This window comes from Lonchura striata, chromosome 34 (genome assembly GCF_050655825.1).
Source record: "Lonchura striata isolate lonStrDom1 chromosome 34, ASM5065582v1, whole genome shotgun sequence".
Lineage (NCBI taxonomy): Eukaryota > Metazoa > Chordata > Aves > Passeriformes > Estrildidae > Lonchura > Lonchura striata.
Genome location: NC_140736.1, coordinates 5,872,366 through 5,886,389, shown reverse-complemented (window position 1 = coordinate 5,886,389; position 14,024 = coordinate 5,872,366). Strand labels below are relative to the sequence as shown.

The 14,024-nt window shown below is 66.9% G+C and overlaps 2 protein-coding genes across 2 annotated transcripts; one reads left to right on the top strand and one right to left on the bottom strand.

Annotated features, from left to right (window-relative positions):
• Positions 1-189: 189 nt before the first annotated feature.
• On the bottom strand, positions 190-8,128 carry LOC110478787 (gastric inhibitory polypeptide receptor). Its single transcript, XM_085564745.1, has 12 exons — positions 7,821-8,128; positions 6,361-6,652; positions 5,251-5,372; positions 3,975-4,078; positions 3,065-3,206; positions 2,401-2,554; positions 2,069-2,129; positions 1,863-1,932; positions 1,677-1,765; positions 1,260-1,401; positions 756-797; positions 190-654 (listed from the first exon to the last, which is right to left on the bottom strand). Exons 1-12 carry the CDS (start codon positions 7,875-7,877, stop codon positions 541-543), a joined length of 1,389 nt encoding a protein of 462 aa, XP_085420871.1. The 5' UTR covers positions 7,878-8,128; the 3' UTR covers positions 190-540.
• Positions 8,129-9,288: 1,160 nt separating this feature from the next.
• On the top strand, positions 9,289-13,399 carry OPA3 (outer mitochondrial membrane lipid metabolism regulator OPA3). Its single transcript, XM_021545650.3, has 2 exons — positions 9,289-9,443; positions 12,481-13,399. The coding sequence occupies exons 1-2, from the start codon at positions 9,302-9,304 to the stop codon at positions 13,380-13,382; spliced, it is 1,044 nt and encodes a 347-aa protein (XP_021401325.2). The 5' UTR covers positions 9,289-9,301; the 3' UTR covers positions 13,383-13,399.
• Positions 13,400-14,024: the final 625 nt, after the last annotated feature.

Below are 14,024 nucleotides of genomic sequence, written 5' to 3'. Positions count from 1 at the left end.
CAGACAATGGCGGCGCCCCCGGGGGTCACGTGGTTTATTTTTTTTTAGGGTACAAAGCCGGCGACCCCCGTGCCCCCCCCACCCCCAAATCCCCCGGGTTTCACCCCAAATTGAACCAGACCCCCCCCTCCCCCTATCCCACACCCAAAACTCTTGAGGAATCGCCCCTCCCCAGCACCCACAGGTGCCCCCCAACACACCCAGGTGCTCCCCAGGACCCCCAGGTACCCCCCAGGTACCTCCCAGCACCCAAAGGTGCCCCCCCAGGTGCCCCCCAACACTCCCAGGTGCCCTCCAGGACCCCCAGGTTCCCCCCCCAATACCCACAGGTGCCCCCCAGCATCCCCAGGTGCTCCCCAGGACCCCCAGGTACCCCCCAGGTACCCCCCAGCACCCAAAGGTGCCCTCCCAGGTGCCCCCCAACACCCACAGGTGCCCCCCAGGTACCCCCCAGGACCCCCAGGTGCCCCCCAGGTACCCCCCAGGACCCCCAGGTACCCCCCAGGTGCCCCCCAGCACCCAAAGGTGGCCCCCGCCCCCTCAGCAGCCGCTCTCGCCCCCCGCCCGCCGTCTCTGTCTCGGGGGGTCCCGGGGGGCGGCCCCGGCAGCCCCGAACCGGCAGCGCCGCCAGCGCCGCCGCACCTCGGCCTGCACCTGCGGGGGCATGTGGGGTGTCACGCGTGTCCCGCGCCACGTGTGTCCCGCGCCACGCGTGTCCCGTGTCGGACAGACCCCTGGCCCCGCCGCACACGCACCTCCTTGTTGGCGAAGCAGTACAGGACGCTGACCACCAGCCCCTGGGGGACAGTTTCAGGTGGGCTTGGGGTCACGCGTGTCCCTGCGTGTCCCAGTCGTGTCCCACGTGTCCGGCATGTCCCGCATGTCCCACATGTCCCGTGTGTCCCACATGTCCCGTGTCCTGCGTGTCCCCCATGTCTCCTGTGTCCTGCATGTCCCATGTCCCGTGTGTCCCCCGTGTCCTGCATGTTCCCCGTGTCCCTGCGTGTCCTGTGTGTCCTGTGTGTCCCCATGTCCCACGTGTCCCACATATCCCCTGTGTCCCGTGTGTCCCATGTCCCCCGTGTCCCATGTGTCCCACGTGTCCTGTGTCCACCGTGTCCCGTGTCCCACATGTCCTGTGTCCCGTGTCCTGTTGTCCCCCGTGTCCTGTGTGTCCCGTGTGTCCCCCATGTCCCGGTGTCCCTGTGTCCCACGTGTCTCCCGTGTCCCCTGTGTCCCGTGTCCCGCGTGGGCCTCACCTGCACCGAGGTGAGCAGCAGGTGCAGGCAGAGCCGCGCCTGCCTCAGTTTCCCCGCGCCGGCCTCGCCCTCCCCGGCCAGGGCGAAAATCACCTCGTGCACCCCCAGCAGCGGGATCAGCGTCAGCGTGGAGCGCGCCAGCCTGCCGGGACACGCATGGGACACATGGGAACATGTGGGGACACGTGGCGACACGGCTGGGACACGCGGGGACACGTGGGGACCACCCCGAGTAAGGGGACACACCTGGGGACACGCCCAGGGGGATTTGGGGACACCCCCGGGCACAGGGACACACTTGAGCCAGGTGTCCCCACCCACTCCAGGTGTCCCCCCCAATGTCCCCACCTGCTCCAGGTGTCCCCACCCGCTCCAGGTGTCCCCCCCGATGTCCCCACCCGTGCCAGGTGTCCCCACCTGAGCCGCGCGTCCCCGCGGGCCACCTGCCGGGCGCGCACCTTGGCCACCAGGATGCGGAGGATGCGCACGAACACCACGAAGTTCACCTGGGCCGAGGGGAGGGGACACCCGAGGTGACACCCGAGGGGACACCCGCGGGGACACCCGCGGGGACACCTGGCACCCCCCCGCAATGTCACCCACCACCACGGCCGCCAGGATGGGACAGCGGATCAGCCACCACACCTGCACCTTGTCATTGCGCTCCCAGCACCTGAGGGACAGGTGAGGGACATTGGGGACATGGGGGACACTGGGGACAGGTGAGACAGGTAGAACATTGGGGACAGGTGGGACAGGTGAGGGACACTGGGGACACTGGGGACAGGTGGCACCGGCGGTGGCCTCACCCCTCGTTGTCGTACAGGTGCCGCAGAACCACCCAGGGCACCACGAAGAGCACGGGGACACCTGGAGGGGGGACACAGGGGGTGACACGGGTGACAGGGTGACACGGGTGACAGGGTGACACGGGTGGCAGTGACATGGTGAAATGGATGACACGGGTGACACGTGTGACAACAGCATACGTGACACGGTGACACGCGTGTCTCACCCCAGCCCAGCAGCAGGAAGGCGAGCAGGCACGGGTGACACAGGTACCACAGTGACACGGGTGGATGTGACACAGTGACAATGACACACGTGACACGGTGACACACATGACCGTGGCGTGTCTCACCCCAGCCCAGCAGCAGGAAGGCGGGCAGGCGGCGCCGCGCGGGCCGCGCGCGCAGCAGCCGCAGCAGGAACAGCCCCTCGGCCGTGGCCCACGCGTAGTTGGCGCCCACGCAGTACTGCGCCACGCTCTGCGCCACGCGGCACGCGGGGCCCGCCTGCGCCCGCACGCGTGTCCCGCGGGGCCCCAAGCGTGACCCCCGGGGCTCCACGCGTGTCCCCTCCCGCCACGAGTGTCCCCCGGGGCCCCACGCGTGTCCCCCGTCTGTCCCCACACGTGTCCCCCCGCCCCCACGTGTGCCCCCACGCGTGTCCCCGTGTCCCACACGTGTTCCCCCATCCCCGCATGTGTCCCCCTGCCCCTCGGCCGTCCTCTCGCATGTCCCCCCGTCCCACATGTGTCCATCATGTCCCACGGGTGTCCCCCCGCCCTGTGGCCACCCCCACGCATGTCCCCCTGTCCCCACGCGTCTCCCCCTGCCACCACGCGTGTCCCTCCTGTCCCACGCGCGTCCCCCCACCCTGTGGCTGCCCCCATGCGTGTCCCCCGTCCCCACCGCGTGTCCCCCCTGTCCCACGCGTGTCCCCACACGCGTCCCCCCTCATCCCCTCGTGTCCCCCCGTCCCCACGCGTGTCCCCGCGTGTCCCCACGTGTGTCGCGGCGCACCTGGCGGCGCAGCAGCAGCAGGGGGTGGCCGTGGCCGTGGCCGCGGGGCAGCAGCGCGTCGCGGGCCAGGACGGCGCCGGCGCGCAGCGCGAACGACGCAAACAGGTTGGCGTGGAGCAGGTTCCGCGTGCAGCGCAGGCGCCTGCGGGACACGCGGGACACGCGTGATGTGGGGACACCGCCGTGGTGTGGCGTTCCACAGGCGTGACAACCCCCAGGTGTCCCCAGCTGTCCCAGGTGTGTCCCAGGTGTGACATCCCCAGATGTGACATCCCCCAGGTGTGTCCCCAGTGGTCCACAGGTGTCCCCAGGTGTGACATCCCCAGGTGTGTCCCCAGGTGTGTCCCAGGTGTGTCCCCCCATGTCCCCAGCTGTCCCCAGGTGTGACATCCCCCAGGTGTGTCCCCAGTGGTCCACAGGTGTCCCCAGGTGTGACATCCCCCAGCTGTCCCCAGGTGTCCCCAGGTGTGTCCCAGGTGTCCCAGGTGTGTCCTAGCTGTCCTCAGGTGTCCCCAGGTGTGACATCCCCCAGGTGTCCGCAGGTGTCCCCAGGTGTGTCCCAGGTGTCCCAGGTGTGTCCCAGCTGTCCTCAGGTGTCCCCAGGTGTGACATCCCCCAGGTGTCCCCAGGTGTCCCCAGGTGTGTCCCAGGTGTCCCAGGTGTGTCCTAGCTGTCCTCAGGTGTCCCCAGGTGTGACATCCCCCAGGTGTCCCCAGGTGTCCCCAGGTGTGTCCCAGGTGTCCCAGGTGTGTCCTAGCTGTCCTCAGGTGTCCCCAGGTGTGACATCCCCCAGGTGTCCCCAGGTGTCCCCAGGTGTGTCCCAGGTGTCCCAGGTGTGTCCCAGCTGTCCTCAGGTGTCCCCAGGTGTGACATCCCCACCTGTCCCAGGTGTCCCAGGTGCGGCGCTCACCTGAGCAGCAGCAGCAGCAGCAGCGCCGCCAGCAGCGCCACGAGCGACAGCGAATAACCCACGGTGTAGAGCCGGCGGAACTGCTCCAGCAGCCACAGCTGCCGCTGCGCGCCGGCACGCAGCACGCGGACACGTGTGACGCGGGTGACATGGGACACGGGACAGGGGACACGGGTGACATGGGACATGGACACGGACAGGCGTGACACGGACACGAACATGCGTGACACAAACACAGACACGGACACACGTGACATGGACACGGACATGGGGACACGGGACACAGGACACATGGGACAGGTGACACGGGTGACACGGGGGAAACAAGGACACGGGGACAGAGGGACAGGAGGACAGGGTGGCAGCGGGACACGGGGACAGAGTGGACATGGGGACACAGGGACACGGGGACAGAGGGACAGGGTGGCAGCGGGACACGGGGACAGGGGGAGAGGGTGACACGGGGACACGGCACGGCACGGGGACAGCAGGGGACATCAGGGACACGGCGGGGGACACGGGACACGGGGCACAGCGCGACAGCGGCGGTGACACACACGGGGCACAGCGCGTGGCACCGGCGCCACCCGGTGCCACCACCCGGTGTCACCGCCGGTGTCACGCTGCGCTGCGGGTGACACGCGCGGGGCACGGCGTGTGACAGCCACGGGCGCGTGGCACCACGCGGTGTCACCCCGCCGTGTCACCCCGCCGTGTCACCGAACCGTGTCACCCCCGCTGTCCCATGCAGCGTCCCTGTCCCCTCTCTCTCCCCCCTCTGTCCCCTCCCTGTCCCCTCCCGCTGTCCCCTCCCTGTCCCCTCCCGCTGTCCCCTCCCTGTCCCCTCCCTGTCCCCTCTGTCCCCTCCCTGTCCCCTCTGTCCCCTCGCTGTCCCCCCTCTCTCCCCCCTCTGTCCCCTCGCTGTCCCCCCTCTCTCCCCCCTCTGTCCCCTCCCTGTCCCCTCTGTCCCCTCCCTGTCCCCTCTGTCCCCTCCCGCTGTCCCCTCCCTGTCCCCTCCCTGTCCCCTCGCTGTCCCCTCTCTGTCCCCTCTGTCCCCTCTGTCCCCTCGCTGTCCCCTCGCTGTCCCCTCTCTCTCCCCCCTCTGTCCCCTCTGTCCCCTCCCTGTCCCCTCTGTCCCCTCTGTCCCCTCTGTCCCCTCCCTGTCCCCTCTGTCCCCTCCCTGTCCCCTCTGTCCCCTCTGTCCCCTCCCTGTCCCCTCTGTCCCCTCCCTGTCCCCTCTGTCCCCTCTGTCCCCTCGCTGTCCCCCCTGTCCCACCTGCAGCGGCTCCGTCTCCGCCAGGTCCTCGCACTGGGAATTGTCCTGCCAGGTCCGGCCGCTCTCGTCGCTCTCCCAGCGCCCGTCGGGGCCGCAGCGCCGCGCCACCACCCCGCCCTGCACTGTGGCACCTCCGGCTGTCCCCGGTGTCCCCTGGCTGTCCCCGGTGTCCCCTCCGGCTGCCCCCAGTGTCCCCTCGCTGGCCCCGGTGTCCCCTCCCTGTCCCTTCCCGGCCATCCCCGATGTCCCCTCACTGTCCCCAATGTCCCCATCCCTCCCAGGTGTCCCCATCCCTCCCGGGTGTCCCCATCTCTTCCCAGGTGTCCCCACCCTCCCAGGTGTCCCCATCCCTCCCAGGTGTCCCCATCCCTGCCAGGTGTCCCTGCCCTCCCGGGTGTCCCCACCCAGGTGTCCCCACCCTCCCAGGTGTCCCTGCCCTCCCAGGTGTCCCCACCCCCCCAGGTGTACCCATCCCTCCCAGGTGTCCCCATCTTTTCCCAGGTGTCCCCATCCCTCCCGGGTGTCCCCATCCCTTCCCAGGTGTCCCCATCCCTGCCAGGTGTCTCCATCCCTCCCAGGTGTCCCCACCCTCCCAGGTGTCCCCATCCCTTCCCAGGTGTCCCCACCCCCCCAGGTGTCCCCACCCTCCCAGGTGTCCCCACCCTCCCAGGTGTCCCCATCCCTCCCAGGTGTCCCACCCTCCCAGGTGTCCCCATCCCTGACAGGTGTCCCCATCCCTCCCAGGTGTCCCCACCCAGGTGTCCCCATCCCTGCCCAGGTGTCCCCACCCTCCCAGGTGTCCCCATCCCTGCTCAGGTGTCCCCATCCCTCCCAGGTGTCCCCACCCTCCCAGGTGTCCCACCCTCCCAGGTGTCCCCATCCCTCCCAGGTGTCCCACCCTCCCAGGTGTCCCCACCCTCCCAGGTGTCCCCATCCCTGACAGGTGTCCCCACCCTCCCAGGTGTCCCCACCCAGGCGTCCCCACCCTCCCAGGTGTCCCACCCTCCCAGGTGTCCCCACCCTCCCAGGTGTCCCCATCCCTCCCAGGTGTCCCACCCTCCCAGGTGTCCCCATCCCTCCCAGGTGTCCCAGCTGCCCAGGTGGCCTCACCTCGGTGGTACCAGGGCAGGTACCAGGGGCAGGGGACGGTGGCGGTGCTGTTGGGGACAGCGTCCCCCCAGCACGCGTACAGGTCGAAGCTGCGGTTGCAGACGGGTCCTGGCGGGAGGGTGGCGGTGTCACCTGGGCTGTCCCCAAGGTGTCCCCAGGGTGTCCCCAGCCTCGGGGTGGCCCCGGGCAGGTGCGGCCGCTCACCTGGGGCGGGCGGGGCCAGGCGCAGGTGCAGCTCGCAGGCCTGGCGGTACTGGCGCCAGGCGACCACGGTGGCGCGGGCGGAGCGCTCCTGGGGACAGCGGGGACATTGGGGACAGCGAGGGGACATTGGGGACAGTGGGGACAGCGAGGGGACATTGGGGACAGTGGGGACAGCGAGGGGACATTGGGGACATTGGGGACATTGGGGACAGCGAGGGGACAGTGGGGACAGCGAGGGGACATTGGGGACAGTGGGGACAGTGGGGACAGCGAGGGGACAGTGGGGACAGTGGGGACAGTGGGGACATTGGGGACAGCGAGGGGACAGTGGGGACAGTGGGGACAGCAGGGACATTGGGGACAGCGAGGGGACATTGGGGACAGTGGGGACAGTGGGGACAGCGGGGACAGCGGGGACATTGGGGACAGCGAGGGGACAGTGGGGACATTGGGGACAGTGGGGACAGTGGGGACAGTGGGGACAGTGGGGACATTGGGGACAGCGAGGGGACATTGGGGACAGCGGGGACATTGGGGACAGCGAGGGGACAGTGGGGACATTGGGGACAGTGGGGACAGTGGGGACATTGGGGACAGTGGGGACAGTGGGGACAGCGAGGGGACAGTGGGGACAGTGGGGACAGCGAGGGGACATTGGGGACAGCGGGGACATTGGGGACAGTGGGGACAGTGGGGACATTGGGGACAGTGGGGACAGTGCGGACAGCGAGGGGACATTGGGGACAGTGGGGACAGTGGGGACAGGGAGGGGACAGTGGGGACAGGGAGGGGACAGCGAGGGGACATTGGGGACAGCGGGGACATTGGGGACAGCGAGGGGACATTGGGGACAGTGGGGACAGCGAGGGGACATTGGGGACAGTGGGGACAGCGGGGACAGCGGGGACAGTGGGGACATTGGGGACAGTGGGGACAGTGGGGACAGCGAGGGGACAGTGGGGACAGTGGGGACAGTGGGGACAGCGAGGGGACAGTGGGGACATTGGGGACAGTGGGGACATTGGGGACGGGGGGGACATTGGGGACAGCGGGGACGGGACATCGAGGGACATCAAGGGATATTTGGGGACAATGGGGGACATCGGGGGACAATGAGGCACATCAGGGGACATCGAGGGACATCGAGACACATCGAGGGACAATGAGGGACATCGGAGGACATCAGGGGGACAGCGGGACACCGGGGGGACATCGGGGGACATCGGGGGACATCGGGGATATGGCGGGGGTCTCACCTCTGCTCCGGGCGGGACGTGGCCGGGCGGGGCGGGGGTCGCCTCCCGCTGGCCCATGGTGGCCCCGGGGTGTCGCGGGGTGTCTGCTGGGTGACCCCTGGGTGTCCCCAAGTGTCGCCGTCCCCGTCCCCGCCGCTCCCGTGTCGCCGGTGCCGGCTCCGCGCGTGGCTCTGTCACCCGCGGGTGGCAGCGGCAGGGGCGGGGACCGCCCCCGGGAGGAGCCTCGGCGGCACCGGGGGGTCCCGGGGGCACCGGGGGGGTCGCGGGGACACCCACGGGGGTCTCGGTGTCACCGGGGGGGTCTCAGTGTCACGGGGGAGTCCCGGTGTCACCCACGGGGTCCCGGCGTCACCCACAGGGGTCTCGGTGCCACCGGGGGGGTCTCGGTGCCACTGGGGGGGGGTCCCAGTGCCACCCACGGGGGTCTCGGTGTCACCTACGGGGTCTCGGTGCCACCTGGGGGGTCTCGGTGCCACTGGGGGGGGTCCCAGTGCCACCCACGGGGGTCTCGGTGTCACCTACGGGGGTCTCGGTGTCACGGGGGAGTCCCGGTGTCACCCACGGGGTCCCGGTGTCACCCACAGGGGTCCCGGTGCCACCCACGGGGTCTCGGTGTCACCGGGGGAGTCCCGGTGTCACCCACGGGGTCCCGGTGTCACCCACGGGGTCCCGGCGTCACCCACAGGCGGTCTCGATGCCACCGGGGGGGTCTCGGTGCCACTGGGGGGGGTCCCAGTGCCACCCACGGGGGTCTCGGTGTCACGGGGGAGTCCCGGTGTCACCCACGGGGTCCCGGTGTCACCCACGGGGGTCTCGGTGTCACCCACAGGGGTCCCGGTGCCACCCACGGGGGTCTCGGTGTCACCCACAGGGTCCCGGTGTCACCCACAGGGTCCCGGTGCCACCCACGGGGGTCTCGGTGTCACGGGGGAGTCCCGGTGTCACCCACGGGGTCCCGGTGTCACCCACAGGGGTCTCGGTGCCACCGGGGGGCTCCCGGTGCCACCCACGGGGGTCTCAGTATCCCCCCAGTGTCCCCCAATGTCCCAACCAAAATGGGCGTGTCCCAAATCAAAGTGGGCGTGTCCCAAATCACAGTGGGCGTGTCCCCATCAAAGTGGGCGTGTCCCCATCAAAGCGGGCGTGTCCCAATTAAAGCGGGCGTGTCCCCATCAAAGTGGGCGTGTCCCCATCAAAGTGGGCGTGTCCCCATCAAAGTGGGCGTGTCCACAACCAAAATAGGCGTGTCCCAATTAAAGCGGGCGTGTCCCAATTAAAGCGGGCGTGTCCCAATTAAAGTGGGCGTGTCCCAATTAAAGCGGGCGTGTCCCCATCAAAGTGGGCGTGTCCCCGCTCAAAGTGGGCGTGTCCCCCCAACACCCCGCGCGCGTCCGCCAGGGGGCGCCCCGCGGGCCGAAGCGGGGGGGCGGGGCGGGGCGGCGGTGACGTCATCTCCCGGCGCCGCGCCGCCCCCGCGCAGGATGGTGGCGGGCGCGTTCCCGCTGGCCAAGCTGCTGACGCTGGGCGCGCGCCAGCTCAGCCGCCCGCTGGCCGCGCGCATCAAGGCGGGGGCGCGCGCCTCGCCCTTCTTCCGCACCTACCTGTGCCTGCCCCCCGCCCAGCGTGAGTGTCACCTGAGGGGGGACACCTGGGGACACCTGGGGACACCTGGGGACAGCCCGGGGACACCTGGGGACAGCCCGGGGACACCTGGGGACAGCCCGGGACACATCCCGGACCGGCCTCAGGGCGGGACTGGGGGCATGGGGGCACCTGGGGACATCTGGGGACACCTGGGAAGGGAGGGGACAGCCCCGGGACACCTCCCGGACCGGCCTCGGGGTGGGGCAGGGGGCATGGGGGCACCTGGGGACATCTGGGGACAGCCCGGGGACACCTGGGGACACCTGGGAAGGGAGGGGACACCTGGGGACACCTCCCGGACCGGCCTCGGGGCGGGGCAGGGGGCATGGGGACACCTGGGAAGGGAGGGGACACCTGGGGACACCTGGGGACAGCCCGGGGACACCTCCCGGACCGGCCTCTGGGTGGGGCAGGGGGCATGGGGGGCACCTGGGGACACCTGGGGACACCTGGGGACAGCCCGGGGACACCTCCCGGACCGGCCTCGGGGTGGGGCAGGGGGCATGGGGGCACCTGGGGACACCTGGGGACACCTGGGGACACCTGGGAAGGGAGGGGACACCTGGGGACATCTGGGGACAGCCCGGGACACATCCCGGACCGGCCTCGGGGCGGGGCAGGGGGCATGGGGACACCTGGGGACACCTGGGGACACCTGGGGACACCTGGGAAGGGAGGGGACACCTGGGGACACCTGGGGACAGCCCCGGGACACCTCCGGACCGGCCTCGGGGTGGGGCAGGGGGCATGGGGGCACCTGGGGACACCTGGGAAGGGAGGGGACACCTGGGGACACCTCCCGGACCGGCCTCAGGGCGGGGCAGGGGGCATGGGGGCACCTGGGGACACCTGGGGACACCTGGGAAGGGACGGGACAGCCCCGGGACACCTGGGGATACGTGGTGGCCCCTCCTGGACTGAGCTCTGGGTGGGACTGGGGTCATGGGAGACACCTGGGGACACCTGGGGACACCTGGCAGGGGGGACACCCCTGGGCCAGCCCCTCCTTGCTGCCCTCGCTCTGCCCCGGCGGCTCTGGGGAAGGACAGGGACAGGGGGGACGGGGGGGACCCCGAAACGGGAGAGGGGGGCTGGATTTGGGGGGATTTATGGCTGGATTTGGGGAGATTTATGACTGGATTTGGGGGGATTTATGGCTGGATTTGGGGGGATTTATGGCTGGATTTTGGGGGGATTTATGGCTGGATTTGGGGGGATTTATGACTGGATTTTGGGGGGATTTATGGCTGGATTTGGGGGGATTTATGGCTGGATTTTGGGGGGATTTATGGCTGGATTTTGGGGGGATTTATGGCTGGATTTGGGGGAAATTTCTGACTGGATTTTGGGGGGGTTTATGACAGGATTTTATGGCTGTATTTGGGGTGATTTATGGTTGGATTTCGGGGGTTTGTGACTGGATTTGGGGGGGATTTGTGGCTGGATTTATGGCTGGATTTGGGGTGATTTATGCCTGGATTTTTGGGGTTTGTGACAGGATTTGGGTGGATTTGTGACAGGATTTTGGGGGATCTGGGGGTTGGTTTGGAAGAGATGCGTAGCTGGATTTGGGGAGGATTTTTGGGTGCATTTGGGGGGGATCTGTGACAGGATTTTAAGGCTGTATTTTGGGTGATTTATGGCTGGATTTTGGGGAATTTCTGGCTGGATTTGGGGGAAATTTCTGACTGGATATTGGGGGGATCTGTGACACTATTTTAGGGCTGTATTTGAAGGGATTTATGGTTGGATTTTGGGGGATTTGTGACTGGATTTTGGGGGAATTTATGGCTGGATTTGGGGGTGTTTGTGACAGGATTTTGGGGGAATTTACGGCTGTATTTTGGGGGGATCTGTGAGAGGATTTTGGGGGAATTTATGGCTGGATTTGGGGGAGTTTGTGGCAGGATTTTGTGGCTGTATTTGAAGGGATTTATGGCTGGATTTGGGGGGATCTGTGACAGGATTTTGGGTAAATTTATGGTTGCATTTGGGTGAATTGACGTCTGTATTTTGGGGGGGTTTGTGACAGGATTTTGGGGGACTTTATGGCTGTATTTGGGGGAATTTATGGCTGGATTTGGGGAGGGTCTTTGACAGGATTTTGGGTGAATTTACGGCTGTATTTTGGGGGGATCTGTGACAGCATTTTGGGGGAATTTACGGCTGCATTTTGGGGGGATCTGTGACAGCATTTTGGGGGAATTTACGGCTGCATTTTGGGGGGATCTGTGACAGCATTTTGGGGGAATTTACGGCTGCATTTTGGGGGGATCTGTGACAGCATTTTGGGGGAATTTACGGCTGTATTTGGGGGGGATCTGTGACAGCATTTTGGGGGAATTTACGGCTGCATTTTGGGGGGATCTGTGACAGCATTTTGGGGGAATTTATGGCTGGATTTGGGGAGGGTCTTTGACAGGATTTTGGGTGAATTTACGGCTGTATTTTGGGGGGATCTGTGACAGCATTTTGGGGGAATTTTTGGCTGTATTTGGGGGGATCTGTGACAGGATTTTGGGGGAATTTACGGCTGCATTTTGGGGGGATCTGTGACAGCATTTTGGGGGAATTTACGGCTGTATTTGGGGGGGATCTGTGACAGCATTTTGGGGGAATTTACGGCTGCATTTTGGGGGGATCTGTGACAGCATTTTGGGGGAATTTACGGCTGTATTTGGGGGGGATCTGTGACAGCATTTTGGGGGAATTTACGGCTGCATTTTGGGGGGATCTGTGACAGCATTTTGGGGGAATTTTTGGCTGTATTTGGGGGGATCTGTGACAGGATTTCGGGCAGTTTGTGATAGGATTTTGGGGGAATTTACAGCTGTATTTGGGGGGACTTGTGACCGCATTTGGTGGGAATTTCTACCCGTGTTTGTCTGGAATCCTGTGCCGCTTTGGGATTATTGAACCCCGGATTTCTGCTGAACCCATCCCCATCCACCAATTCCGCCGCGGGGCGGTGGATCTCTCTCTCAACCCCCCCCCCCCCCATTCCCCCGTGCCTCAGTTTACCACTGGGTGGAGATGCGGACCAAGATGCGGCTGCTGGGCTTCCGCGGCGCGGCGGTGAAGCCGCTGAACGAGGAGGCGGCGGCCGAGCTGGGCGCCGAGCTGCTGGGCGAGGCGCTCGTCTTCGGCGTCGGGGGCCTCTGCCTCTACCTCGAGTACCTGCGGCAGGCGGGGCAGAGCCGGCGGCGCGAGGAGCACCTGGAGCAGAGCCTGGCCGAGCTGCGGCGCGGCCTGCAGCAGCTCCAGGGCGAGCTGGAGGAGCTGCGGGCCCGGGGAGGGGCGCAGGGTGGGGCTGGACACGCCCTGGGTGGGGCTGGACACGCACAAAGTGGGGCTGGACACGCCCAAAGTGGGGCTGGACACACCCTGGGTGGGGCTGGACACGCCCTGGGTGGGGCTGGACACGCCCAAAGTGGGGCTGGACACGCCCAAAGTGGGGATGGACACACCCAAAGTGGGGCTGGACACGCCCAAAGTGGGGCTGGACACACCCAAAGTGGGGCTGGACACGCCCAAAGTGGGGCTGGACATGGCCTGGGTGGGGCTGGACACGGACAAAGTGGGGCTGGACACGGACAAAATGGGGATGGACACGCCCAAAGTGGGGCTGGACATGCCCAAAATGGGGCTGGACACGCACAAAGTGGGGATGGACACGGCCAAAGTGGGGCTGGACACGGCCTGGGTGGGGCTGGACACGCCCAAAGTGGGGATGGACACGGCCAAAGTGGGGCTGGACATGGCCAAAGTGGGGATGGACACACCCTGGGTGGGGCTGGACACACCCAGGTCACCTCAGGACACGCCCCCGCCCAATCTGTGAATGCTGCTGGGGATGGCCACGCCCCTTCTGGCTCTGGACACGCCCCCATCGCGGCAGGCCACGCCCCCTCCCATTAAAGCCTTTGTGTGCTGTGCGCGCTGTGCCTTTAAGGGAAGGGGCTAAGGGAGGGTGGGCGTGGCCTGGGTGGGACTGTGGGCGTGGCTTTGTGGGGGCGTGGTCAGGCGAAGAGGAGCGCTGTGATTGGCGGGGAGGTGCTGAGGAGTGGGCGGGGCTTGTCCCAGCGTTGGGGGCGGGGTTATTGAGGCCCCGCCCACCCCGGGACACACCCAGGGACCCCCAAAGACCCTCCAAAAACCCCCAGGGACCCCCAAAAACCCCCAAAAGACCGCCCAAAGCCCCCTGGGACCCCCAAAAACCCCCAAAAGACCGCCCAAAGCCCCCTGGGACCCCCAAAAACCCCCAGGAACCCGCCAGGGACCCCCCGAAAAACCCCCAGGGAGGCCCCCAAAATCCCCAGGGACGCCCAAAGACCACCAAAAACCCCCAGGGACCCCCAAAAACCCCCAAAAGACCACCCAAAGCCCCCTGGGACCCCCAAAAACCCCCAAAAGACCGCCCAAAGCCCCCTGGGACCCCCAAAAACCCCCAAAAGACCACCCAAAGCTCCCTGGGACCCCCAAAAACCCCCAAAAGACCGCCCAAAGCCCCCTGGGACCCCCAAAAACCCCCAGGAACCCGCCAGGGACCCCCCAAAAACC